General features: G+C 38.3%; 1 protein-coding gene across 3 annotated transcripts in view; it reads right to left on the minus strand.

Annotated features, from left to right (window-relative positions):
* Positions 1–1,751: 1,751 nt before the first annotated feature.
* The window catches only part of RPS6KA5 (ribosomal protein S6 kinase A5), a 152,643-nt gene continuing 126,487 nt past the window's right edge, over positions 1,752–27,907 (minus strand). For all 3 annotated transcript variants that reach the window (XM_019745027.3, XM_019745046.3, XM_019745062.3), the window contains 10 exons: positions 25,512–25,662; positions 22,195–22,356; positions 18,990–19,115; positions 18,476–18,609; positions 17,696–17,789; positions 14,108–14,278; positions 10,637–10,828; positions 6,432–6,591; positions 4,939–5,102; positions 1,752–3,588 (listed from right to left, as the gene is read on the minus strand). In XM_019745027.3, the coding sequence (XP_019600586.1) occupies positions 3,349–3,588; positions 4,939–5,102; positions 6,432–6,591; positions 10,637–10,828; positions 14,108–14,278; positions 17,696–17,789; positions 18,476–18,609; positions 18,990–19,115; positions 22,195–22,356; positions 25,512–25,662 (1,594 nt within the window). In that variant the 3' untranslated portion in view covers positions 1,752–3,348. The remainder of the gene's footprint in view (positions 3,589–4,938; positions 5,103–6,431; positions 6,592–10,636; positions 10,829–14,107; positions 14,279–17,695; positions 17,790–18,475; positions 18,610–18,989; positions 19,116–22,194; positions 22,357–25,511; positions 25,663–27,907) is intronic.

Here is a 27,907-nt window from a genome sequence, read left to right on the forward strand (position 1 = left end):
TGGGGTGTTCACAGTATAAGATATTTGAGGGGCCAAATCATATACTTCAAGATATTTCATCATTACAATAATTCATCTGTAAGAAAATTATTTTGATATAGTATAAGTGGCGTATCAGAATTTAATCTTTTTATTTAGATCTCAAAGAATATTAGATAACACAAATACCCAAATCATGTTACTATTGGTCATTGGGAGAACATCCAAAACAATTAAGTGGTCTAAGACACATACAGGGCCAATAATTCAGAAACTTTTCACTATTTTGAGGGACCCTGATTTAATAAATGTGACAATAACTGGTGTTTGAAATGGGGGCAAGGTGAACAAGCAGGCAATAAATTATATATTTTTATAAAGTATTTAAAAAATAAAATGAGATACAAAGGAATTCCCTATTTAAAAAAGTAGTCGCTGTTATTCTAGCAGATTTCTTTAAAATAACTTACCTTATATTTAAAATGTCACCTTTTATACAGTTATTGAAGAAATCAGCAGAAACGTAAAAAAATTAAAAGGCAGTTTTCCATGGATAAATGAATCTCCAACTTGAAGACAAACAAGCATGTTGAAATTAACTCGAGACTTGATTTTCTGTTCCAGTGGTTCAGTGATTTATTATTTTACGGAGGTTTAGAAGAATTAATGAATTTCAAAATAGCTAATTTAACTCACTCGGCCATAGGATCTGGCACAGTAATTAGAAGAAACTGGTCTTTTAAAATTACTTTCCTGTATTTCCTTCCTTTTCTTAATCTTGTCTCTCAATCAGCCATATGTAGCTATAAAATAGATGATCTGAGTCAGGATTTATGATGCTATGAAAACAACATAGAATAAAATCAATAAGGGAAGAGGGAAGGGGTGATTGGGCTCTATTTCCAAAATTGTTATAAAGAGAATGTAAGTGTATTTTTCTCCTTAGATCTACTTCTATTTCACTCCTGATACCAAAAGAGCCCTTTAATTTAACATTTTCATATGAAGTACTTTTTGGTTTATTTTTGATGTGACGAAATGAAAACTCTGTGAATTTTAAAGTGCATTTCACTATACCCGAACAGCCTGCGCACAACTTAACTGCTATAAACTAGCATCAGATGCTGTCTTTTCTGGTATAGAAGACACTTGACAAGAGGGCAGTACTCAGTGTTTTCCAGCTTTTCTCAAAAGCCCAATCTAGATTATTCAGGGAGGCTCATAAGTTGATGTCTCAGACTTCTCTTTCCTTTCTCTTTATCTGCCTTTCATTTTACCCATTTCATTTTCTGTCATGTCCTCCAGATGAGAAGGCAAGGAAAATAAATGACAATGAAACCCATTGATTTCCAATCTACACAATGAGTCAATTACATCATCAATCATTAGGGCACACTGACCATTTTTCTGGATCCCTTTTCATTACCAACACAGCTTCTAGTTTACAATTAGTATTTTCCAACAGGATGCAGTTTTAAAAATGACTCGAGCTAACTCACACATTTCCAAGTATAGTCAACATAACTATAGATATAAATGGACATTTTCTTAATTACTATAAGTCTGTGCATGATGGAATCACATTTTGTGAATTAGCTATATACAGTTGGGTAATACCTCATGTAAGATTTCCTATCATTACGAGGAGCGACTGAAAAAGCTAGGAGTACAACTGACTCAGTGAGAATTATGTAGCCATTTGGGCCACTGAAAAGTATAAAAAGTTATTTCCAATAACCATTGTGGACAAAAATGGGAACAGGATAAAACAATATTTTGAAAATATTTTAATATTTGCCATTTTTGTTGCCTGTGCTATTAATATATACATTGATTTAGTAATAAATATACTACTATTACATAGAGTGCAATATTTTTAGTATTCATAACTGGCTGAAATTAATGCTGCTATTATCTCAAGAAAGGAATAAATAAATATCATGCCCAAGCTCCAAATCAATGTGCCAGAGTTATCATTAACAAAAACTATAAAATGAACATGTTGGGCATTATTTTTAAAGCATGATTCCTGTAAACAAATATCACCTTTCTCAGTCCTGACATTTCATGTGATGGCTTTAAAAGAAAATGTAATATACGAATCCTACCACTCCTTTTTTTGCATAGGGAATGAATTAATCATATTTTAAAACGCAGCAATCTTTCAGTAAAATGTCTTCATCACATAGCACTTGTTTTCTGTATGAATTCAGAACTTTTGAGCAATAAAAGTGCTCTGTATAAGTTTATAAAATAGGCTTTCTGGATTTAAAATTTAACAGAAAAATTTCAAAACAAGTTATAGTTATGATTCTAAAATATTATGTACATAATATCTGGCTACAGGAGGAAATGCCTCTCTGCAGCACAACACAGTGTACAAATATGAAGCACAGTGTTAAAAAGAATTTCCCTTTAGGTTTTCCTCACATTGGAACCTAAGTGGCTCAAGATGACGTTATACCACACGGCCCGTTCTCTTTGTTGCAAACCAAGTAGGAGGGGGATGTGAGGACAAATTTAAAGTACATAATGGAAAAAATGGCAAAAATACAGTACATATGTTTTAAACAGTGCACTTTATAAAACAGTTTGCTTTATTCATATTCTTTTATAAAGTGCAATATTACTTAAAACAGACACCTGTACCTTAATGTTTTGCAGTAACCATTAGAACAAATTGCCAGGAAAGAGCAGTGCAAAACTAAAAACATATGTAGCTTAGCATGCGTCTCAGGTGGGTCCCAAATATAGCGCCTGGGACTGTAAGTTCTGACATCTTTTCTTTACGTTTTAGAAAAAGACTCATAATAACAGGTTATCACCACGTAACCATAAAATAAAAACAATAAGTTAAAATCCTCTCTCAAGAAGTAAGTATATGCCACACATAAAATTCACTACAGAATCTTTTTGAAAACAGACATTTTTCTCTGATAAATCACTGTTCAAAGAGTGCAAATCTCTTAAAAATCCACAAGGCGAAGCCAAAGGTGTCATCATCGCAGGAGTAACTCTTGCGGGCAGACAGCTGCAAAACCTGTGACTCATTCCGTGCACAGTTCAAATCTACTCAGTCTCTGATTACACTTGTAGGTGCCTTTGCTCTTTCAAGAACAGTCCTGCTGGCATCACGACAGGTCGCTACACAGTATAACATGTGCTTTATTCACAGTAACATTCTCTGTCCAGTGTTTGTGGACAAGGACAACCAATCGGGCTTTCCTGAAAAAATTCCCTAAGAGGCAGATTCCAATGAGACCAACGGGACACGTTCTTTTAAAAGCACAAAACCTCGCCTCAGGCATACGCTGAGGGGACTAACGGTGCAAAGGATCACGGGTGACATTCCTACCATTCCTGTGCTGTTCAGTCCGAGAACTGGAAGAGGGTCTCTGGGTTACTACTGTCAGCAGGATTGCTTGGCTGCAGGGTCTTTGTCGGCGTGGTTTTACCGTGCGAGTGAGAGGAAGAAGAATGAGAGCTCTCGCTGGAGCTGCTGCGCGTCTCTGTGCTGGTGCTGGTCTTCTTCATTTTCCTTCTCTTGGCCAAAGGGGCCTTATCGACATTCTGAAGGCAAAACCCCTCTCTCTTGTATTTGTTAAAGGCCTAGGGGAGAAAAAGAAGGGGACCCCCGGTGAAGGTAAAAAGACTCAAGTGTTCAGTCACAGCAGAAGACACCCTGAAGTTGGCAACCACAGCTCCAAGCTGTGTGGGGAACCAAGTGCTAAAAACCGTTACATCCAAACCTCCTGGCAGGGTACAGAGGTTAGTGGGAAAGATGTCTCAGGCTCTGCGTAAATCAAACCAGCCAGGCCGTCCAGGAGTCACGGTTCTAATACATCTTTTGAAGTAGTGCTACCTCTCAATAAAAAAACACCGACTGACTAGAAATTCCTAAAGACTATACGAACCTAATACCCCCCAACCCCCCCCCCCACCATGCCCCCGCATTACTTTACTAGTTCTGTGTCTGAGACGTAAAATTCTGACCACAAAGTCCCAACATAGAGCAGTCTCAATCCATTAGGGGCCCCTGCTCTCCACACCCGAGTCAGCGCAATTTGGGTGTTATCTTGCACTGCATATAGAGAAGATCAGCTCTCCAAACCTCGGTGGGCTTTCTCCTCACAGCGCCCGTCAGTGCTTAGACTCAAACTTAGGCATCGCTGCGGTTGCCCCTGACAACTTTGCATCATGTGTCACGGAGAAGATTTGGCTCGTCTGCTACAAATTCTTGCAGTTAACCTCTTCACACCTCACCAGATCCTGGTTCATTAATTTTTTAATCCATTTCCGCAGCTAAAGAGGAAAAGCTATCCCTTCTCCTTTCTTAAGATAATCCCTTCAGAGGTAATTTTATTTCTCCCTAAGCTATCTACTCCTTAGACAATTACCTTAATGTATTTGCATCTGATTGGTACGAATGTGCAAAATCCACAGTTATTGCTATGTAGTCTCGGCCTTTCACATACACAATCTATACTTAATGCCAAGTAATGTATTTCTTATCTCTCATGGTCTCTAGAATATATTAGGCACAAAATGGTTGTTGAATAAACAGACTTTCACATGTCAAAGTCCCTAATGTTTATTTGTAGTTTTTAAAGAAAATGATTTAGCTTGAGAGCAAAGTTCTAACATTACAAAGTTCTAACGTTACGTACATTGTTTGCATTACCTACAGAAGATCCCCAACTATTCAAACATCAGACCCCATCTCTCAAACTCATTCTAAAGGTCAAACAGGTATATTGTGGGTGAGCAGTGACTCTGGTCCCCCATGAACTTTCTGCTTATAAATGTGCTTGTATCACAAAGGGATTTATGAAAACATAGCTAAAATTAAAAGCACACATTATTATAAATGTATTGCTAAGAGTGTGTCTCTGAGTTGTAGAGTAAGAACGGCTGCTGCCTTTTCAAACAGCCCTACATGCGCAGAACACAGGGCCTTACGTGGAAGGTGGCTTTCACGCAGGTGTGTACAGCAGCTCCTGAAGATCCCAGGATATCGGGAGTCATGAGAGGATTTGAGGATAGCTGACTGCCATCCTGAAGCCATTCATTGTACCTCAAGCCGGACATTTTAAGCCTTTTATTTGGGTCGACTGTGAGAAGTCCTGCGGGAATAAATGGTTTTATTTTATGATTTGTCGTTTCAAACATAGTTTAAAGTCAACCTCAGACATAAATCCCAATTATGTTCACATGACATGATGATTTCTATAAGGCATCAACCTCCTACAAAAACAGTTACCTTTTCATATGCCATTAAACCCCCTAGTGAAATACTGGATGCTACAGGCTAACTGACTTTTCAATCAGGAGAAAAGAACTGCCCTAAACAAAGACTCCCACTGGTGACTGGGTAAATTTCCAATGAAGAGAGAATATCTAGATCTACTTCTTTCACGTCCAAGCACCTTCTACAGGTCAGGGAAGGTAGTAAGGCATGAGAGACATGGAGACAGAGACTCACAGAGAAGCTATGAGGAGGAGATACATAGACAAAACCCAGATATTGTACCATCAGGAGATAAGGGCAGTAGCGAAACCCACACACACGGAGTGTCTGCGGGCCCAGGGCATGGGCTCAGCCCAGGGAGTGCGGGTGCCTGGAAAGCTTCCAGAAGATGAGTCTGGGGCACCGAGGGGGCGGGCCCCAGGGATTAAGAAGGGCCTGTGCACAGGTGTTCAGGACTCCCAGAGCCCGGCACTTGTGAGGAGTCAAGTGCTCGGCAATGGCGGAGCGCGGGGGGCACGAGGCAGAAGCAGGCAGGACCGGGTCACGAAGGCCTCTGAGGTCTGAACGCTCCACGACAGAGCTGGACCTGAAGCTAGCGGATTCTCTGCAGGATCCCAAGAGGAGAGAGGCGTGATCACATCTGGGTATTAGGAAGGGCACTCTGCTGATCAGTGACAGCCAGGTAAAGTCAGAGGAAGTGAGAAAAGCTGAAAGGCTGTTATAAGATGTTAGAAGAGCAATGATGACAAGAACTAAGGTGGTGGCCATGTGACCGGTGAGGAGGACAGCTAGGAGGGACGCTGGGCCTGCAGGACAGAGGGACGGGCTGTGGAAGGCGAGGGCGTCGGGGAGTGAGCGTGGTGCCTGGCTTTCTCTTTGGTGACCCGGCTTCTTGGCAGTGCAGAGGAGGGAGATGGGAGCAGGCACATGTTTGGGGGGTGAGGAGAGTGAAAAAGCACAGGTGTGTTACGGAGGTGTTAGCTGGGGAGGCTGGTGGATGCAACTGCAACTCATGTGCTGACTGTGGGTACGATTACTGAGGGAGAGCATTCCAAGAAGAAAAGACGGCTCGGCAGGGTAGCCGGGAGACCTTTTAGAACACACGTGGATTCCTTGAGTAATAAACAAACATATGTGTAATACGCATGATTCCACTTCAATCACTGCACATCACATAAAATGCAAAATTTCATTAGATTCTTACCTTGGATCAAATCTTTAGCCTCTTGAGATACATTCTTCCAGGCTTCTCCTTCGAAGGAGAAATCTCCCTTTTTAATTTTCTTCATGATTTCCACTGCACTGGTACATGTCAAACTTTTGTCATGAGATTGGAACGGAACTTGCCCTGACAACATGGTATACTATGGAGGGGAAAAAAGGGAACAAATCATAATGTTTTCATTCATCCTATTGAGAAAAAAAGCATAAAACATTTCACTGAATGTTTTATCAGCACAATTTACCAAACATTACAATTAGCATTACTGGGTTTAAAAGGTTACATGACTATATTCAGTAAAACAACCAATACATTTCAAAGACCTGTAAATAAAGAGAAACAGCTTATTGTGACATGAAGATCTAAAATCATTTTTATAAACCTATTCAGAACAAAAAGAATACAGAATGGAGGGGGTCTGCCTTCAGAATTTATATCCAATTCCACACATTCTTTCCCTAGGACATTAACTATGGTTAAGAACTTTTAAAACACCATATTTACGCCTTCTTTATTTTGTTTGTAATCATCCCCATTTTATTTTTCTCATTGTTGTGTTAAATACAATGAATTCTCCACAGTAACCTTATTTCATTGTAGCCATGTGTTGGAAAATTTATGTTTAAGGTTTCTGCCATTTAAAATTCAACAGAAAAACCAAAAAGCTAAGGCTTGTCCTTGCAGCAGAGATTGGATTTTTGAAAAGTGATTCTTTAAACTTTTTGGAGGGTTTTCTCTCAGCTCGCTGAGACTTACAGCCTTGCAGAGGTCGGGGGGGGGGGGGGGGGCTGTAACTGGTGGTGGGCTGGCTGGCATGTGGGACGTACTGCGTCTGTGCACAGCCAGAGAGATGCATGGTGACAGCGAGCAGGTAACCCCGGGGGAAGCCCTCACCAGACAGGCACCAACCACACTGGCACCTTGATCTCGGGCTTTTAGCCTCCACCACTGGGAAAAAATGCAGTTCTGTTGTTGAAGCCACCCCGTCTGTGGCTCGTTGTTATGGCGGCCCGAGCAGCCTAAGACTGTGTGAGCTCTGTGTTGATTAAAGGCCTGGATGTTTCCGACGGGATCACACATCCCTGAGGGAGACTGGGTCGTAATCAAAGCCACATGACACTGCGTGATGCATCTGCCTGAGGTATTTGTTTTGTTCAGTGGGGGTAATATAAATCATTTTCATATTAAAATATCCACATTCATGTCTACTGGATGCAACATGCAAAAGGGCCATATATTTCTAAGTCAAATCAGGACACTCCGAATAAATTTTGTGCTTGTGCTGGGATGACTCAGGCTTTGTATCTAGACCCTCTGGAGATATGCATTCTTTCAAGTGGAAACGTTTGCAAAGCACTCTTTTTATTTTGACAGTTTAATGCAGGTGTTAACTTTTTCATTTGTATTTCATTATGTATCTCTAAAAGGCAAGGGTTTTTAAAAACCACAGCCACAACACCAAGACCATACCTAAAAATAATTAGCAGTAATTCCTTTGTGTCATTCACTACCCGATCAATATTCAAATTCTCCAACTGCATTACACACCTTGTATGTTATAATTACATCTGTATGATTTAGATTTAGCTTGAATTGAATAAATATAATTGAAATTAAAAGTTCCTTGAATCATAATTCAAGTAGGATGCAAACATTGTTTCTTAAGTGTCTTTTAATCAACAGGTTCCCATGTTATTTTCTTCTTAGAATTTATTTGCTGGAGAAACTGAGTTGTCTGTCCTGTAAGACCTCATATAGTCTGGATATTGTGACTGTACTCCTGTAGCATCATTTAACCTGTTCCTCGCCCTGTTTTTCTTAAAAACTTGACAGTGAGATCTAGAGAGGAGCACGGCTTCTATCCATGCCACTGCACAAAGTTATTTCCATAGAGATGGCATTCAGAAGCTCTAAAATACTTGTCTCATGTCTAAGAGTCTTTTAAAATGTATGATGGTTAAAATGGCCTATATTGGCCTATGTTTAAAGCAAGGGCTGTTTTATAAGGGGTAATCTTACAATATTACAAAAAATGAAGGCTCTTGTTTAGCTAGACATATTTTTCAGGAGTGCTACTAATGAAAACGTAATCAATTTAAGTTCTTAAATAAAACTCTCAAATCTACAGAAGTCAGTTGTTTATTTTTATTAAAAAAATCTTATTCATCAATATGTAATTTTAGTTTGCAAATTGATGACTTAAAATTACTGAAATGAAAACTATATAAAGCATAAAAGAAAAAAAGGAATCATCTTGCAGGGACACCTGGCTAGCCACTGGGGAAAAACAAACCGAAATAAATCCCAGATGGAGTGCAGATTAAAGTATAAAACTAAAATATATTTCTAGAGGAAAATTTAGGAGACTATTTATATAACCCTGAGTTGGGGTAAGGGCAGAGTGACAATCTGACATTAAAGCCAGATACTATAAAGGAACAGACTGACATATCTTACTATATAGAAATAAGTCGGACAGAAAAAGTCGAGAACCATATGACTTCACTCATATGTGGGATATAAAACTGAAAGCAACAAAGGAACAAGACAAACAAATAAAGAAACAAAAACTCATAGACACAGACAACGGTTTAGTGGTTACCAGAAGGTAAGGGTGGGGGATGGCAAAAGAGGGTAAAGGGGTCTAATATATGGTGATGGAAGGAGAAGTGACTTTTGGTGGTTAGCACACAATGTGATACATAGATAATGTATTGTAGAATTGTACACTTGAAACCTATATGATTTTACTAACCATTGTCACCCCAATAAATTTAATTAAAAGAATAAAAACATTTTTTTTCTATTTAAACCCTTCTAAAAACAAAATTAAAATACCATATTGCTATAAACAAAATTTTTAAATGACAAACCAGAAAAAAACAGTTCCAATATTAATGGCAGACAAACTATCAAAATCTTTAACAGAGTTTTAAAATTCAGTAAGAAAAAATTTCTCACAGGAAAGTGGGCAAAGCTCATAAAGAGCAATTTATAAAAGAAAAAAATACAAATGTCCAAATACATGAAGATGCTCAGGCTGAAGATCCATCAAAGACATGCAGGAGAATGATAACATCAGCAGGAAATAACTTAAGATCGAAATTGACGGCACTCAGTGCATTTGCATACAGTTCAAGAGAACATGATAAGCTAAGCCTTCTAGAAAGAAATCTAGGCAGATAGGTCAAAATAAAGATGAGTATACCTTTCTCCTAGAAATCTATTCTAAAGAAATAATGAGACAAATGCAAACTCATATATAAAAGATAGTCATTTGTGTAGTTTAAAATTGGTAAAAAACTGGAAAATGCTAACTGCTCATTAGTAAAGAAGTGATTAAATAAACTTTGGAGGCTCAACCTACATGTATAATATCATCCCATTTATTAAACCCCTGAATATATATGCATGTATATAGAGAAACCTATAGCAAGATGTAAAGCATATAAAACACGGTGGGGCAGGGGAGTCAGAGGGAGCGTGAGCCTGCAGGGCACCCTCTCTGTATGACAAGCTTACAAGTGCTTCCATTTTGCTCCTGTATCTTTCTGTAGTGTCTGAAAATTTCTCCCTAAGATCACGCATTACAAATTATATGCTGAAAAAATGTCAAGCTATTTTGAGAAAAGACATGCCGAGATGTTTCTAGCTTAATGTTCTGTTTCTGATCATGGCAACAAAGGGTATTTTTGTGTAAAGCCTGCTTACCATGATTACTATAAGTTACTATAATAGTTCTAATTTTATCTATTAGTTAATTTATCCTAAATGATATTCTTTAACCCCATTTTAGTCTGAAAACCTCAAAGAATGTGTTTTCTAATGTTTTTTCCATTGAGTCACTTTGCTACTTTTACATTGTATCTATTATGAATCTTTTGAGACTATATTACTGATTCTTAAAAAAAAAAAAAATATATATATATATATATAACTCTTCTATTCACATAAAATACAGCTGCCTTAAGTATTTCAAAATAAACTAAAATCAAAATTCCTACATTTTCTCCAATGTAAATTTTAAGAAAGAAAAATAGTTTTCTGTCAGGCCTGCAATTGGTTGCACAGAAAAGAAGCCAATGTGCCACTTTCTTTCATGAATGTAAGAAAACCAGCCAAGAGCGAGGTAGGTCCAGATGATAGCCGAGAACTGAGAATTTAACGGCTCTGCTGAAACGACTCACCAGAATGACACCCAAACTCCAGAGGTCACAGGACTCATCGTAGCCATTATGGTTCAGGAGCTCGGGGGCAGCGTAATGAAGAGTGAAGCACGGCGTCTTGAGAGGCTGATTATCGGGCGGCTTTAGGCGTGCAAACCCAAAATCAATTACTTTAATTTCCAAATTGTCATTTTCGTCAGTGAACAATAAATTCTGCAAGATACAAACACTGGAATTAGTCTCTCATTAAAATGTCATGGCCCTTGGTGATGCCATTTGTGTAAAGAATCTATATATTGATACAGTGCTGTCTGACCGGGAGGGGATGGGTGCTGGACGTCAGTGTACTGCTGTACGTTGCTTTATACTTTTTTTGTATTAGTTCAAGTTTACAACGTTATGTGAAACATTTTTCGACTGCACCATGCCTCGTGTGATGTCAGAGCCTTTGTCTACGCTGTTCCGGAACTCGGACTGTGTTTGTCTTCTTTTTCCTCCACCAGCCTCCTTCCAAGCTGGCTCAGGTTCACTGTTCCTCATTTAGAGATACCATCCGTAGCACACCACCGACCTGCAGTTAGGACTTTTTATGCTTTCTCCTAGCATCACCTCTGCATTATCAGTCCAATGTCTTCATCCCAATCAGACCATAATTCCATCAGGGTAGGGACTGTGTGTCCACCTTATGTATGACTCTATCCCGAGGGCCTGGCACAGTCACATAGTAGGTGCTTTGATAAATATTTGTCCATTGAATGAAGTCATCAATAAAATAGTTATATAAGATCTAGTATAGCCTATTGAAGAAGACACGGTGGAGAAATACATTACATTTCAGAACTATTTTCTCCAAAACAGTTAATACTTAAACATTTTTGATACTTATGGGTATTATCCCTCAATTATTCTGAAAATATTGCTATTTTGAATTATTCATCCACCAAGGTTTCACTGTACTACCTTTTGTATTTATTACATCCTTAATAAATGCTAACTTTCTTGATGTCTATGTCTTTAGACATTCTAACAAAATCTGTTACGCCTTTAATGTTCATTAAATCATTTCCCAGCTCTGCAACATCATTTGTTTTGTGAATAGTATTCTAACTGAAATAAAAGACATCATAGAAGGCTTCATTGGTACAAAGAAGAAAAATCTAAGCCTTCTTCTATTCAAGAGTTAAAAACAAGTAAAGTGGCAGGAAAGAAAAGCAAAACAACTACCTGAAAGAACTTAAAATTTTTCTATCATACAATACTTAATCCTGAATTTGTGATGGAATTAAGAGGTGGATATAAGTATATATAAGGCTTCACCAAACTGAGGTCACAGGTGGGGTTCACGGACCTGTACCTGGCCTGGGAGGTGTTGCTCAGCAAATGACCTCTGAGCGTGTGCACGGGGCAGGCACTGTGCCACACGCAGGGTCGCGAGGGAGGCACGCCTGCTCCCTTCGTCATGGAGCCTACTCACTCTTTGGAAATGACTTCAGCTGAGTCTATATGAAGACTAGCAATGGACTTTCGTGACCTTGGACCTTGAAGTGGAGGGGATGTGACAGCCCTTCTCCATTCCTCTCCCAACTCTAAGTGGAGTTGGGTGCCAACGGTCAGGAATGGTAGGGAGTGACCAATCTCCTTTTATCTTCATTTCAAGTTCTGTCTGAAAATAATTTGGGATATTTTTTATTAATGTTTCAAGAGTAAGGGGACCAGTTTGAAAAATACAAAATAGCCTACTAAGAATGTCAGCCAGCTACTAAACTTTTCTGATTCTCACCTAGAATTCAGGATTTTGCCTAAACAAATGCCACATAAATATCTACCAAAAGATATATAAGTGGATCTTAAAATGCTACATCATTGGGAAAGGTATTACATTTTTAGTTTGGAAATAATATACTCTGCCATTTAAAAGTCAAGGTGAAACTATTTTACTATGAAAATGTTAGCACAAAGCTACATTTTCATTTCTCCAAAAAACTACTTTGATAGAGGACTATAATTGTAGTGGAATGGCCTCAAGAATCTGACAATTCTTCATTTCAAATGACTATTTGAAAGAAAAGTTTTATAACAAAGAAGAAGAATTAAGCTATGTAAGTATCTTTTCATCAGTAAAAAGGCTCAGGAGGACAGTTGCATCATTTGAGACTCATGAGATGACAGATGGCCAGTTATCAAAGAATAAAACGTGAAAATGAATTCTATACAGTCATGGAACAGATCTTTTCAATTAAAAAAATTACATGCGTGTTCCTTGTCTATCAAGAAAACATTTAAGTGGTGTGCTTTCACATTTAAAAATAGACAGCTAATCTCCAACGTACAGAGCACCATATTTTTAGTGGGCGTTATGTAGGAGACTGAGAACTACGATGAAGGAAGCAGAGGGGCGGCTATCATAGTTGCAAGTTCACAAAACACAATTCACTTCTGATTAATTGCTAGTAATGTGAATAACAGTAACAGAAAGTACATAGACAGAAGTTCACTTCAGGAATCAGTTAGTAATATTTGAATGCACAGAATTCCATTTTAAAAACAACCCCTTCCTACCACTATTTCAAGATACTTAAATAAAAGGCAAAAATGGTGCTTTTTGAAAAATACTCTTTTGTGGTCTAACACAAAAAATAAACACCAAATAAATTATTATTTTAAGCATACTTAAAAATGCATTATAATCACATGGTAATTAAAAATGAAGCTCCATTTTAAAGGGGATATGTATAATTTTGCATATGGCAAAAGATGATTCATTGCTATTCTTTTATAAATTACTGGGTTTTATTTTCTAATTTTCATTATTATTTTGATGATTTCTAAAAGGGAGGAATTTTCATATTTTTGATACTATAAAGGGATCATTCTAGAATTAGAACCTTCTTTATTAACCTTTTCAAAGAAGAAACATAAAAACTGCTACTTCTGCATTGCTACACAGTTCTATAAATATTATAGTATGGGAGCAAAAGAAAGCATCTATAAGGCTGGTATAACTAATTAAACAAAGACAATTCTTTATGTTTAAATATTTAGAACAGAATTATATACATTCCTATTTCTGAGCTAATCAATTTGATTACAAAGGTGAAAAAAAAGCTTTCAAAATGCTTCATTAAAAAAAAAACCCTCTAAAATGGTATACCTATAGAAGTGATATAATTTTCCATTACAAAAATTTCCATTGCTATTTTTAGCCCACAACTGTTGCATAAAGTATTTCTTCCATAAAAGGCTCTCACACTTACAAATAGAACCTCAGGATGATTAGCAGGCCAAAAAAAAAGGACAAATTTATTTTTGGCCTGAAATACAAAAGAGAAAAATCCAAGAAACATGATATTTGCAAGTACCTATTTAGCAGAAAGCTCCAAAAGTTAAAAAAAAAGAAAAGAAAGAAAGAAAGGAAAAAAGCCCACACGTATTTGGGGGCCGTTCACTAATGACACCTGACTGGGTTACGTGAGAGGACATGTCCGCGTCTACCTCGGGTTTCAAGTCTCGGTGCACCACTCCGACGTCGTGCATGTGGCTTACGGCGGAAACAAGCTTCCGCATGATGTGGCTGGCTTCCGTCTCACTGAAGTGTTTCTTTTTCTTAATGCGTTCAAACAACTCTCCCCCGTTCAGAAGTTCCATCACCAGGAAAGTGTGAAGCTAGAAAAGGAGAAAGAATCAAGTGCAAGGCCTTGATGAAGACACGTTTATGGCCGTAGGAAACATTTACTATTAACTAGCACCCATATATTTAAATAATCTGTTGAAATAATCATCAGCAACCCCTGTGTTTTAGAGGAAAGGGATGAAGGATAAAGTGGCTTTTTTTAGAATTCTATTTCGGTCATGGAAAATCTCAAGTACTGCAGTGAAATCTTTATATATCCTTTCCTTAACTAATTCTTTCATTTGAATTCCATCCCAACGCTCTCTATCAAGGTTACATAGCTTTCTTTTTAAAGTGTGACCTAGCGCTGATAATAATGTGAAACTGACTGCTTTGAATAATATGGAAGGGTACTGATGGGGTATGAGCAACAACTGCCCATGGGGAGACCTAACACACACACATTTAATGGCAAATGCACTTTTTAAAAAGGGCATTGCTTGGTGATGTCACTTTAAACCTCCTTTTAGGGCTCAACAGATGAGTTTCACGGTTCCTGTTAACACCTATGGCAAATACTCATAACTCACTGTGGGCTTTCAAAAAATAATTGCTTTTGATCCCAGTGAAATTAGCTTAGTTAAATAGTTCAAATGATTATATACTTACTATGCTCTGCATACTCTGTTGTAAAGAAAACATAGGAGGTATCAAGAAGCAAAGGAATTATATCAGCTCTCAAATAAAAACAAATGCTTTAAAAAGAGATACACCAATCAATATTCAGATTTAGTGCTATGCATTATAGCACCGACATCACTTCAGCAAACAAAACGTTTCCCTTTGAATCAGCAAAATCCAGAATTGCTTCAGAAGAAAGACAATAAATATATCGTCCTGCACATGTTGTGCAAATTGTAATGGGTGAGCAACGCTTTTAAATATGAGAACTGTTCCCAGACTACGAGAGACCAAGCCAGTTTGAGTTGCTACATTAGACAACAAGGTCCAAGATGAAGGTGTGCTGTAAGCTTTAAAAGAAATGGGGGCAATACCTACAGTGGTTTAAAAGATAGGTTTTGGAGTCAAACCTGGGCCTGTTTCCAGTTCTGCTACTCACTTAGGACCCTGGGGATGTTCCTTTACCTCTATGAACTTTAGGATCCTTCCCAATAAAATGCAGGCGACAATGAGAAAATGTGTGTGTGGTAGCTTGAATAACGGCCCTCCAAAGATGCCATATCCTACTCCCCAGAGCCTGTGGATGTTCCCTCGTATGGAGCTCTGCAGGTGTGAGTGAGGAATGGGAGATGGGGAGGGTATCTCATTTATCCATCAGAGTCAGCAGTAGGAGAGGGGACTGAGGAAACAAGACCCTGGAGTGATGCATGGAAGGCTCACAAGCTGAGAAATGTGGGCAACCTCTATGAGGCTGAAAAAGGCAAGAGGCCAATGGACTATCCCTTAGGGTCTCCAGAAGGAACCAGCCCAGCTGACACCCTGACGACACCAGTGAGACTGATTTTGGACTTCTGATAGTCAGACTGTCAGATAATTTGTAATGTTTTAGGTTTGTGGTAACTTGTTATAGCAGCAAGAGAGTAGTAAAGTAATAGAGTAGTAAAGCACAAATCATGGTACACACAACGAACTACACTGCTGTACAGTCAAAGGCTGAAGACCCACCCTCAATCCATTTCACACATTAGTTGAAAGGAAGATTGTGTGGATTGGGGATGATCTAGGCAACTGTGTCACCATCATGGAAAAAACAACCCAAGATATCAACAACGGCATGTTAGAATGATAATGTATTTATACTAGTACATATGTGATTATATCAGGAGACAATTTATATGAAAATAGCTAATAAAAAATTTAACTTGTGACAAAAAATTAGGGATGCAGTTCCTGGGATCCGACAGCAGCCTGAAGGCCAGAGATCCAGTCTTTGCTGGGGTGTAGCTGGGGGTACAGCTGCAAAACCACAGAGCAGGCGCGGAAGGTCATCCACCAATCCCTTGATTAACGTGGGACTCCTCTTCACTGAGAGGTTGTCCAGGCTCGTCTCAAGCACCTCCAGTGGACAGGGGACTCACTACCGCCGCTGTGGCTGAGTAGCCCAATGAGGGGGAGGCAGGAGAGGTGTAGTACCGAGCCCCTGCGACAAACATGTTCCTTGTCTGGCTGTGAGAACCAAAGAGCAAGAAGACGATGATATTATTTTTGCTCAGCCACCTGAGGTGAAAGCCAGGGTGTGTTTTGCCTCCCCTAAGGCAGCAGAGCAAAGTAATTAAAAGCTTGCTCTGAAATCGGACTGCTTGGGTTCAGATTACAGCATTAACACTTACAATCTGTGACACCCTGTTACTTCTGTGAGTTTCCATTTTCTTACCTCATAGAGTTACTGTAAGGATTGAAGAAGGTAATCCACGTAGAGTATCTGGACCACGTAAGGTATGTGACAGTAAATGGCAGCAGTTATTACAGTTATGATGCTGCCACTGCCTGGTTTCACCAGGATGTATCATTCGTGGGCATAACACTTGGGTAAATTTCCATGTGGTAGAGAACTGGGCCACAGCTATCCTAGGACATGGATGGCACAGCAGCACAACAAAGAGAGCCCAGAACCGGAGACCAGGTTTTCCCAACTAGATTTTTCACTGACTTGCTATGTGACCTTGGACAAGTCTCATGATCCTTCGAATCTCAGTTTCTTCTTTGGAAAAGTCAGGGCAAACCCCACCCATGACTGGTTTTAGCTCTTGTGCCCAGCATATTGTCTTGATTAGGGCTATGCTATCCCACCCAGTCCCAGGGGGAAAGACAACTGCAATGGAGCAGTTTCTGTCAAGGAAGCAGGAAGTGCAGGAACTGGGGAGGCCACAAGGACCTGACACAACGGCACTCCTCCCGTATCCAAAGTTATATCCACTGGTTAGCTTCCTGTTAGAAAGCAGGACTGGGAACAGAAGGGGGGCAGTGTGACATGGCCTGTGGTCTGAGCAGAAACTGCCACCTGGAATAAGAAGATGATAAAGGGGAGTATCTTGGCCCTTTTGCTTCCTGTGTTCTTTAGCTTGCATGAATCATGTTTAAGGCTCTCTCTGATCTATTCTAGAAATGAAAGGGAAGTTGAAGGCTAAAACTTTGTGAGTCCTGAGAGGTACGAGTGATTCAGCTATGGTGGTAGCAGCTGAACTGGCAATAAGTACACCGCAGCTTGTGGCAGTGACACTGAGTTCCTGTCCTTCTGTCCTCCTTCCATATAGTTACTACCGAGTGAGAAAAGCAGAAGTGAAAGGATGCATGGGTTTGGCGGTAGGTAAGAGTGTGTGTGCAGTAGTTTCTCTGCCCTCTAGGTGACGTCCCATAGTCCCGACTCTGACCCAGTAGCACCAACAAAACTGGTGAAAAGTAGAAACTTGAATGTGAATTAGTATGCAGAGAAAAAAAATGTGGAATACCTGATCATGAAAAACTTCATGTAATTTCACGATATTGGGGTGTCCTTCACAGAGTTTCAGAGCTGTTATTTCTTTCTGAGTATTGGCTTCCATCCTATAAGATAAAATAATAAGCCTCTATAAACTTCTTCACCAAGTTTTGATGTCAGTATTGCCCAACCCTAATTCTGTTTTTATTTACAGTGTATTCAGAATATGAGTGTCAAAGTATCAGAATGAGTTTTCCATGAAATGAGTCAAACCACCCACCAGAACAGGTAATGCATTATTCTGGAGAAAACGATTATTTCTGAGTCAGAAAAAAGCTAATCACATGAAGAAATGGACGCCCTACTTACCTGACAATTTGGTAATAAGAGTATATAATCAGGGAGGGAATAATCGGTTATCAAAACAACAACGTGGCTCTCAAAGCTACCAGTAGATTGCTGAATAATTTCAGGAAAAAAGTATTTCAAATACACAATAAATAGGAATGGCAACAGCTGCTGAACTCACTAAGCAAATCTGATTAAATATCACCGCCACAAGGAAGTTTTCTCATAATAAAGCCAAAGGCCTATTATACTCTGATTTACGTCTAAAATGGATGACTTTATCAGAAAATACCTATTAGAGACACAAATATAGAGAGATCAACCGAGGAGCTGAATGGCTAAACCTGTGGGTGAAAAACCTTACAAGATGCCATTGATTTCCCTTTAAATAAAAATCTTAATTTATAGAATCCATTGACTAGGATGAATACGTAAGAGACTGCCAGAAACCTTTTGGTTATACCTTTTGCTGATTATTTTGACTGCAAACGCTTGGTTACTTTTTTTGTGTGTGCACTTTCGACAAATTGAAAAACTTCCTTCTCCCAACGGTTTGTCCTTCAGATCTAGGTCATAGTGTTGATAGAATGGAGAGTCCTGACAAGAAACCAACATCATTTAACTTAAGAAAATATCCATAATACACAGGGATAAATAAAACTGTAGAGTAACAGGGCATCACTAATGCTAATAAATCTGAACAGACTACATTTATAGTCTTCTAAAATTCATCTTTAGCTCACTCAATGTTCATCTATATCATTTATTTAAGACGCATAATTTTCTGTCATTGTAAAAAGGAGCTCATTCAAATTGATATTAATGGTTCTCTAGGGTACATATTGCTATTTTTTAGTTATTCATTTCTTAAAATTTTATCTTAGTTGAATGGTAAGCCTATTACATTTACTGGACTTGAGAATCAGTGTCAGTATTCAAACCACAAATAGGCCATTTCATTAACCACATCTATCTACCTTCATCATTGCACTCCTGGCAACATTTGTCACCCCAGGACGTTCAACTCCCAGGTGAAACTGAAGAGGGTCTATGACGGCTGCATTACGCTTGAATAAAATAGAAGGCGCAACAAAGGAGTAGCCCTAAAAAACAAAAGGAAAGGTGGAGAATGCGGATTTGCAATTTTCCAGTTTAGCACAGATTTGACTAAATAAACAGAAATAATAAAAAAATGCTCAAATAGCTGTTAAGGTGAATCTAATTTTATTTTATTTGTAATCTAAAACGCAAGGTTATTTCAAATTAATAGAAAAATGCTTTTTTGAAGGAGATAATGCCATCTTCTGGTAGAATTAAACCAATTCAAAGTTAAAGGCAGAAAAATATCTCCTCCCTATCGACTCCCCACATCTGACTCATAGCTGTAATTCTTTTGCTTTGCTGATAAAAGTTCATTTATAAACACAAGTAACTTCTCCAAAAAGATGGAGTTAGGCAAAGTGGTCCAAGTGCTTTTCAAACTAGAAAAAAAAGTAAGTTTCATTACAGTTGGTTGCTAATTCAGCAATTATCTGACTTTTATTATATTTCCTTAGACCAATTAAACTTAAAATTGAGTTCTAGGAAAAGAATAAAAGCAAGTGGCAGAATGATGTGAGCCAAAAGTGATATAATGATGGGTGACTAACCTGTTCAAGCTAGAACATTCACTAACTCGTTCAATGAGCATTTTTTAAAATACCTACTATGTGGCCAGACAAGTGCGAGACATCAGTGTCGCAAATGTCTAGAGATGCATCTGAATGGTCAGATTAAAGCGTGCTAATAGTATACTATGGGAATCAAAGAAGTGAGGTTATTATATCATTTAATAGTTAGAATACTTCATCTTAAGTCTGAGAAAGAGCCTTTTCTAAATATAAAATCCGTTCTAAATATTTTTTTTTAGAAAAGCAGTTAAGATTATTCACTGAAAATAAAAAATCAGGTAACACTGTTCATGAATTAAAGAATATTGTATGTATAGAGAGAACCCCAAAGATTCCACCAAAAAAAACCCCATTAGAACTGATAAATCAATTCAGTAAGTAGCAGAATACAAAATTAATATTCAGAAATCGGTTGCATTTTTATATTCCAACAATTAACTATTAGAAAGAGAAATTAAGAAAACAATCCCATTTACTATTGCATAAAAAAAAAAATACCTAGGAATAAATTTAAAGAAGGTAAAAGACCTGTATGCAGAAAATTATAAGACATTGAAGAAAGAAATTGAAGTTACAAATAAATGCAATCATATACCGTGCTCATGGATAGGAAGAATTAACATTAAAATGTCCATACTACGCAAAACAATCTGTAGATTTGATGCAATCCCTATCAAAATATCAATGGCATTTTTTCACAGAACAAGAACAAATAATCCTAAAATTTATATGGAACCATAATAGACCCCGAACAGCCACTGCAATCTTGAGAAAGAACAAAGCTGGAGGTATCACGCTACCTAATAATCAAGCTATACTACAAGGCCATAGTAATCAAAACAGCATGCTACTGGCATAAAAACAGACACACAGATCAACAGAAGAGAATAGAGAGCCCAGAAATAACCCCGTGCCTATATGGTCAATTAATCTATGACAAAGGAGGCAAGAATATACAATAGGGTAAAGAGAGTCCACTCAATAAATGGTGTTGGGAAAAGTGGACAGATACATGCAAAAAAATGAAACTGTTTTACCTTCTCACACCATATACAAGAATAAACTAAAAATGGATTAAAGCCTTAAATGTAAGACCCGAAACCATAAAACTCCTAGAAGAAAACATAGGCAATAAACTCTGATATTTCTCTTAATAATATATCTTTTTGGATATATCTCCTCGGCTAAGAGAAACAAAAGAAAAAAGCAGCAAATGGGACTACATCGAACTAAAAAGTTTTCTGCATAGCAAAAGAAACCATCAACAAAATGAAAAGAGATCCTACTAAATGGGAGAAGGTATTCACCAATGATACATCTGATAAGGGGTTAATATACAAAATTTATAAAAAACTCATAAAACTCAACACCAAAAAACCAAATAATTCAATTAAAAAATGGGCAGAGGATCTATATTGACATCTCTCCAAAGAGGACATACAGATGGCCAATAGACATGTGAAAAGATGCTCAATGTCACTAATCATCAGAGAAATGCAAATAAAACCACAATGAGATACCTCCTCACTCTGGTCTGAATGGCTATCATCAATAAATCAACAAAAAAACAAGTGCTGGCAAGGATGCGGAGAAAAGGGAACCCTCATGCACTATTAGTGGGATCGCAAATCGGTGCAGCCATTATGGAAAACAGTATGAAGGTTCACCAGAAATTAAAAATAGAACTACTTTATGACACAGCAGCTCCACTTCTGGGTATTTATCCAAAGAAATCCAAATGCTAATTTGAAAAGATGTATGCACCCCTGTGTTCACTGCAGCGGTATTTACAATAGCCAAGATATAAAAGCAACCGAAACGCCTATCAATAGATGACCAGATGAAGAAGATGTGGTACATACGCTACAATGGAGTATTACTCAGGCATGGAATCTAAAGAATAAAATAAACAAAAAAACCCAAAACAGAAACACTCACAGAGATAGAGAACAAACTGATGGTTGCCAGGTGGGAGGGGGGTTTGGGGGGGTGGCTGGGTGAAAAAGGTAAAGGGATTAAGAAGTACAAATTAGTAGTTAGAAAATAGTCACAGGAATGTAAAGTACAGCATAGGGAATATAGTCAATAATATTGTAATAACTATGTACAGTGCCAGGTGGGTACTAATCGGGGGATCACTGCATAAATTACATAAATGTCTAACCACTATGCTGCACACCTGAAACTACTATAAAATAATACTGAATGTCAACTATAATTGAAAAAAAAATTATATATGAATGGAGGTAAAATAATGTAGTATTGTGGTTTCTGGAGCCTGAACAGAAATAAAATTTCAGGTATAAACTCAACACATTTTTATTTCAAAACTAAACACATAAACAATGGCTGCTGTTTAACAAATCATAAGCTTCAGTTTGCAATATCTCTGCATTTAATAATTTTGAAGAGATTAGAGAATCCTGTTTTGAAGATGCCAAAACAACTTTCATATGGGAAAATTAACCTTTTCTTTCAAAGCACACCTGGCCAGTACCCTCTCGGGGCTTACCTGAAACAGCCTCTCGGAACTTTGGGGCAGGGCTGCGGGAGAGTAGGTGGGATCCATCTCTGTGAATTCTTCGGCAAAGTTACTCACATCTAATTCATCTCGGATGACTGGTTTAAATGGTGCGGGCACTTTTTTGGCAGCTAAATCATCCCAATTGATTTTCTAAAACAGAAAGAAAATTAGTACAAAGTAGAAATCAGCAAAGTTAAACTCTATTTTCTAAGAATAACTAAGCCAGATTATGATTTTAATTGACCATAGAAAGAGGGGTATATATTTCAAATTAATGATTAAAAAAATATTTTCATAAGCATGAGTACGTTTTCTAACTGCAGCTTGCAGGTCCAGCCAAGGCTGTGTCTGAAAGTTGAGACTCCTTTTACATCACGGTGGCGTCTCAGCATGTCCTCTGGGGGGCACCCGGATACCTAGTTTACTTTTAGGAATAACAGAAAAATTACATTTGGTCTGAGCCTCCTGAAAAAGGTATCAAGCCAAAACAAAAGTGTAATAAAGGGCTTTAAAATGCTCTGTGGATATGGACATTAAGTCTAAAGGCAGATTGCTATTTTCTAGAGGCAGTGTTAATTGGCTCTCCTCCTGTACTTGCTTTTCCTCCTGGTCATCTGGATAATTAGAAAATAAACTCAGTAGAAGTCATGCATTTGTTGACATCTATAGGTTTAAATGATACTAACATGCTGATGTAACCACTCTCCTCATTCAACTGTATTCAAGCATTATAAACATCGCCTGTTCTCTTCCCCATGGGATAATCCAAGGCCCCTTTTCACCATGTCAGATACTTAAAATCTGATAAATTGTTGTTTTATATTATTCAAATGCAACCCTCCTGTTTTCTTTATGTTCCTTCTATCACTTAAAACAACCTCAGATAACACTTACTTCAGTCCTACAGATATCCTACTAATGTATTTCTTTGAATCTAAGATGTCATTTTTTATAGTAAAACATACCATTATTTATGTACAATTAAGAAAGACAAAACATTACCAATTAGAATGGCAAGATGTTGTTCATTGTAAGATGCATACTGATTTCAGAGATGGTAAAATGTGAAACTTGCATTTCTAGGTTGATGGCATTCAGTAAGTTTAATCAACTAACATAAAAATGTTGTATTATGCCCTCTTGTGGAGGCAATGAATATAAAATCATTAAAATTACAGATCTTCAAAAATTTCAGCTAGAATGGATTCTAGAGATTATTTAGTTTATCTCCTTTATTTGATCCAGATGGAAATTAAAGCCCAGAAATACGAACTAACCTTTTCCCTTAAACTTTAGCTAGTGGAAGGGTCAGGATTCAAACACTCTCTTTACTTTCTAGTGTTCTTTCCTCTATGCAGCTGTAATGTATTCATTATAAGCATGTGACTTGTGCTTGGCTATTGTACATACACTATAAGACACTTCTAGAGTAAAGGGGTAATTTAAGGAAACATGTTGTTAGCAGAACACTGAGTATGCACAAAAATGAATGCTATTAGGATTCTCTCCACCTCTATTCTATTTAGGTCTTTACAAGTCAAATTCTGGGTTTCCCTAATGTGTCCCTGTCATTTAAAAAGTCAAGGTAATTAAATTAAATAATCTAAAATTACTATTCCAAATTATAGGAAAAAGAAACTTCTCTACTATGAAGGATATAATAGTCACAAATACAGGGAACCATGGAGAAAAATATTCTAGGAAAATATGATGGGCGGGGGCATTTTGCTTGAATACTTTCTTGAATTTTACCTTATTAATTTTTAAGCCAAACTTCTCAGTAAGATGTATGAAATCATTTGTTCAAACATTAACTTTTCTGAGCCATATGAACCTATGAAGTGTACATACCGAGAAATTAATTTTATTCTAAATGTATTTTTCACTATGTTACTGAACTTCTTGTAAGATGTACAATAAAATTTTTTTAAAATGGTTATACTGAAAGACTGAAATAAATGTTCTCTTTTTGGAGCACAGAAGTGCAGATAATTCTTATTCTCAATCACTATTTGTTTTTCTATATTTAAAAAACAATAAAGAACAACATGAAAGCTTACTCTACAGCAGAGTTTTCTCTTTGTTTTGGTATGCTATTTTCATTTGTTTTGGTGCTAATAATGTAAAAGCTCAGTTTGCAGAATAAAAATAAAACTTGGACAGTCCCTTTAGGCCATAAATATTTAGGTCATGCTTGTTGATATGATTAAATTATTTCAAAGTCATAAGCTCAGGGGTTTTAGAAAGCAAGGTCATGGTATCCCAGGTTGACTAGACTGAAATAACAAGCCAACTCAGTCAATTTAACTTTTCCCCCCAGGTACCTAAAATTTTGGTGCTTTTGGGGGGACTACATTAAGCAAACTGAATTGAGCAAATGTGTTTCTGTTCTATAGAATGTTCTCATTAGGCTTTTTCAGAATAAGAAAGCACTATCTCAAGGACAAAGAAGATAAATGAATAATTCTCTACATGGTGCAGATATGTAAATGAGAAATAGGTAGATTCTGCATTTTCTAAGATTTCTCCTGGGAAACCAAGAGATGAAATCACTATCTAAAAGGTTTAATAAAACATGAACTGAGAGAGAAGTAAAAATATAATAAAAGTCTCCTCAGTGCGTATGCCTCAAATCTTGAGATCATAAATGGAAATGAAGACTCAGAAACGCTAACTAATTAGTTGACTCTTCAAGAACACGGGTTTGAACTGTGTGGGTCCATTTACACGTGGATTTTTTTTCAATAGATATAGAGTAGGCCTTCCCTAAACCTGGGTTTTGCATCCAAGGAGTCAACCAAGCACGAATCAAAAACAGTATTTTTGATCCATGGTTGGGAATCGGCGAATGCAGAGGGCGACTGTGTGCAGCGTTCTGTGCCATTTTATGAGCATCCTCACATTTTGGTGACGGAGGAAGGGGTGGGGTGGGGGTGGGGTCCTGGAACCACTCCTCTTGAGGATACTGAGAGATGACTGTAGTTAAGTTTGGGGGGGAGTCAAAAATTATACTTGGATTTTTGACTGCACAGGGGGGTCAAAAACCCTCACGTTGTTCAAGGGTCAACTGTAGTACTTCGAAAATCAAACGTTATGATCTTTCCCACTCCCGCTTCATTTAGGGAGAAAAAGACCATTTAGGTCTCTACAGGTAGAATTACGATCCTTCTGGAAGGGTCCTTGTCATTTTAAAATGGCAGAATATACGTGAAAATAGGAAGAAACTGACACCAAAAGGGGCCATGTTCAAACTCCCCCAAGACAGCAGGGCACATAAAAAAACCCATCTGTGCAATAAATTTCACCTGAAAAAAATGATGTTCTTTGATTTCATCTGCATCACGTGGACCACATCCCAATCTTTTCTTGGGATCTTTCATCAAAAGACGCTGAATGAGGTCTTTAGCTAAAGCACTCATCCCTTGGGGATACGGAGGCTCGCTTTTTAATATTCTCCTGTAGGCAGATAAAACTTGCTGTTAAAACAACCAGAGGATGAAGTTATAGTGATGGTATTCTTAGCAAAAACAAGTATAGCGTAACACACTTTGAAACTGAACTACATGTAAAACATTGAGATAAAAATAATTAAAATAGGAAATCAAATTTCTGAAACTCAAATAAGCAGAAAGAAAAAGTATTGTACCATTTTTCAACATAAATCAATCCTAATAAGAAGCCACCATCCCAAATATTTAATTGGGGGGAAAAAAGGAAGGCTTGGGGCAGATTAGATCTTCTCTCTATAGACTAGACTCTTATGATTAAAGATTTCCTAACGAAGACAGCTCTTAATAAATTCACGGAAGTGAGCTCAGGACTCAGCTTTGAAAGCACAAGAGAGAACCCCGGCCACGCCTGCCTCACTTCTCTTTCCCTGTGTGCCAGCGAACATAAGGGGCCAGTGGGAACGCAGAAGGAAGGAAGACGGAGACAGGGAGAGTTGAAACCACGTGGATATGGCTCAATGTTTGATATTTGAAAAGTGAACGCCAGACCTGGGGGCTTTTCATGGGATGAAAGCATCTGCTTCATGACCTGCTACAATAAAACAGACCGGCAGGCCCTAGAAAGCAAGTGGCATTCAAAGATGGAGTCAAGTTGGCTTTTTATCATTAGGGAAAGTAAAAAATTGAATAATCCAGCTTCTTGATGAAATATGTGAATTTATTCTAAGGTCACAGAAGAAATCGATCCAAACCAAATATACTTTTGCCCCCCTTTAAAAGCCAGATCAAAAATTTAATGAGAAAGAAAGAATAGAAGGGACTGATTAAAATTAACAAGCTGAACACAGCATATACACGGAGAGAAACAGTTACTCCATCACTTGGGTTTGGAAGAGTCCCCTGTTGTACATTAAAATATGAGTAATTGTTGTGGAACAAAAACAGACAACAAATTTGTAAGAGACAGTATAATGTGATAAGAACATAGACTTTGGAGCCAGACTGAGTTCAAACTCAGAGTTCAATTAGCTCTGCTGCTTATTGACCTTGATAGTTAATTAATCTCTCTGTACCTTGGTTTCCTCATCTGTAAAATGGGGATAACAACAGTACCTACCTGAAACGGGTATTATGAAGCTTAAATAAGTTCAGACACGGTGCACAGTGCTAAGCACAGCACCAGGAACACAGCGAGTGTCTGATAAAATGAGCTACTAGCTGTTATACTCCCTCCTCCTTAGGCAACCCACAAAGAAACAGAGAGACGGTGGCAAGCAGCCACTGAGGAGCTGTGAAATAATAGTGGAACTGTAGTGTTTGACTGAAAACTCCAGCGGTGTTGTTCATTCCAAAGTAAATTCTACTTCTAGCACTCCATCCTGGGAATCTAAGAAAATGATGGTAGAACAAGGAAAAAGATAAGCAGTGCCCTCTTTTCTTTTTCATTCTCCAGCGTTCTCCCATTGCTCACTACCCAGCAGAGTCTTCAGCTGACATTCTTTTTCTGAACATTAATTTCAAACATAAATAAGCACTTGGCTGACATCATTTGAGGTACTGACACTACGTCTATGACTTCCTAAACCTGAGACATCTGACATTTATAGAAGTCTACTTCGTTCCAGGCACTGGAAGAAGGAATGGTCAGTCATGTCGACCGTGGTGGGTTCGGCCATAAGAGGAGCAGCAGCAAGAGAGCCGAGGGCACCCGAAATCAGGCCGGGCCCCACGGAGATGCCAAGACTGGAGAGAGGAGCAGAGAGCTTGTGTATACCTCTGGGAGGTGCTCTGGGCACACAGACGAGCCCGTGTGTAAGCTGGGTGTGTGGCAGGGGCTCCGTGCAGGGAACTAGAGTTTGAGATTCGGATGAGGCAGGGATCAGACCAGGGAGAACCTGAGTAAAACTCGGAAGGAATTTCTGCTGAAAACAGTGCTGATGAGGGAACACCATCAGCTTGCGACGGTCCCAAGCCTTGCCTTTCCTGAGTGAAAAGGACATGGCCAGACCAGCAGGAGTAGACCTGAGCAGATGGTGGTGAGCACCCACCCAGCTTGGAGAGGTGAAAGCAGGAGCCATGCAGGAGATTCGTGGAAGGAAGAACACCCAGGCTCCCTGCTGTCTCCCTGTGAACGGAACAGCACAGGGTTTCCTTAGCACGTGCGGAGTTCGGAAGCCTCTTCCTGTTAGGAAACGGCATGCCAGGAAGAGGGTCAGAAACTGAGCTGGGGTGGTAAGGAGAAAGAGCTCACA

This window comes from Rhinolophus sinicus, chromosome 3, assembly GCF_057876585.1.
Source record: "Rhinolophus sinicus isolate RSI-liver-muscle chromosome 3, RSI-T2T, whole genome shotgun sequence".
Taxonomy (NCBI): Eukaryota; Metazoa; Chordata; class Mammalia; order Chiroptera; family Rhinolophidae; genus Rhinolophus; species Rhinolophus sinicus.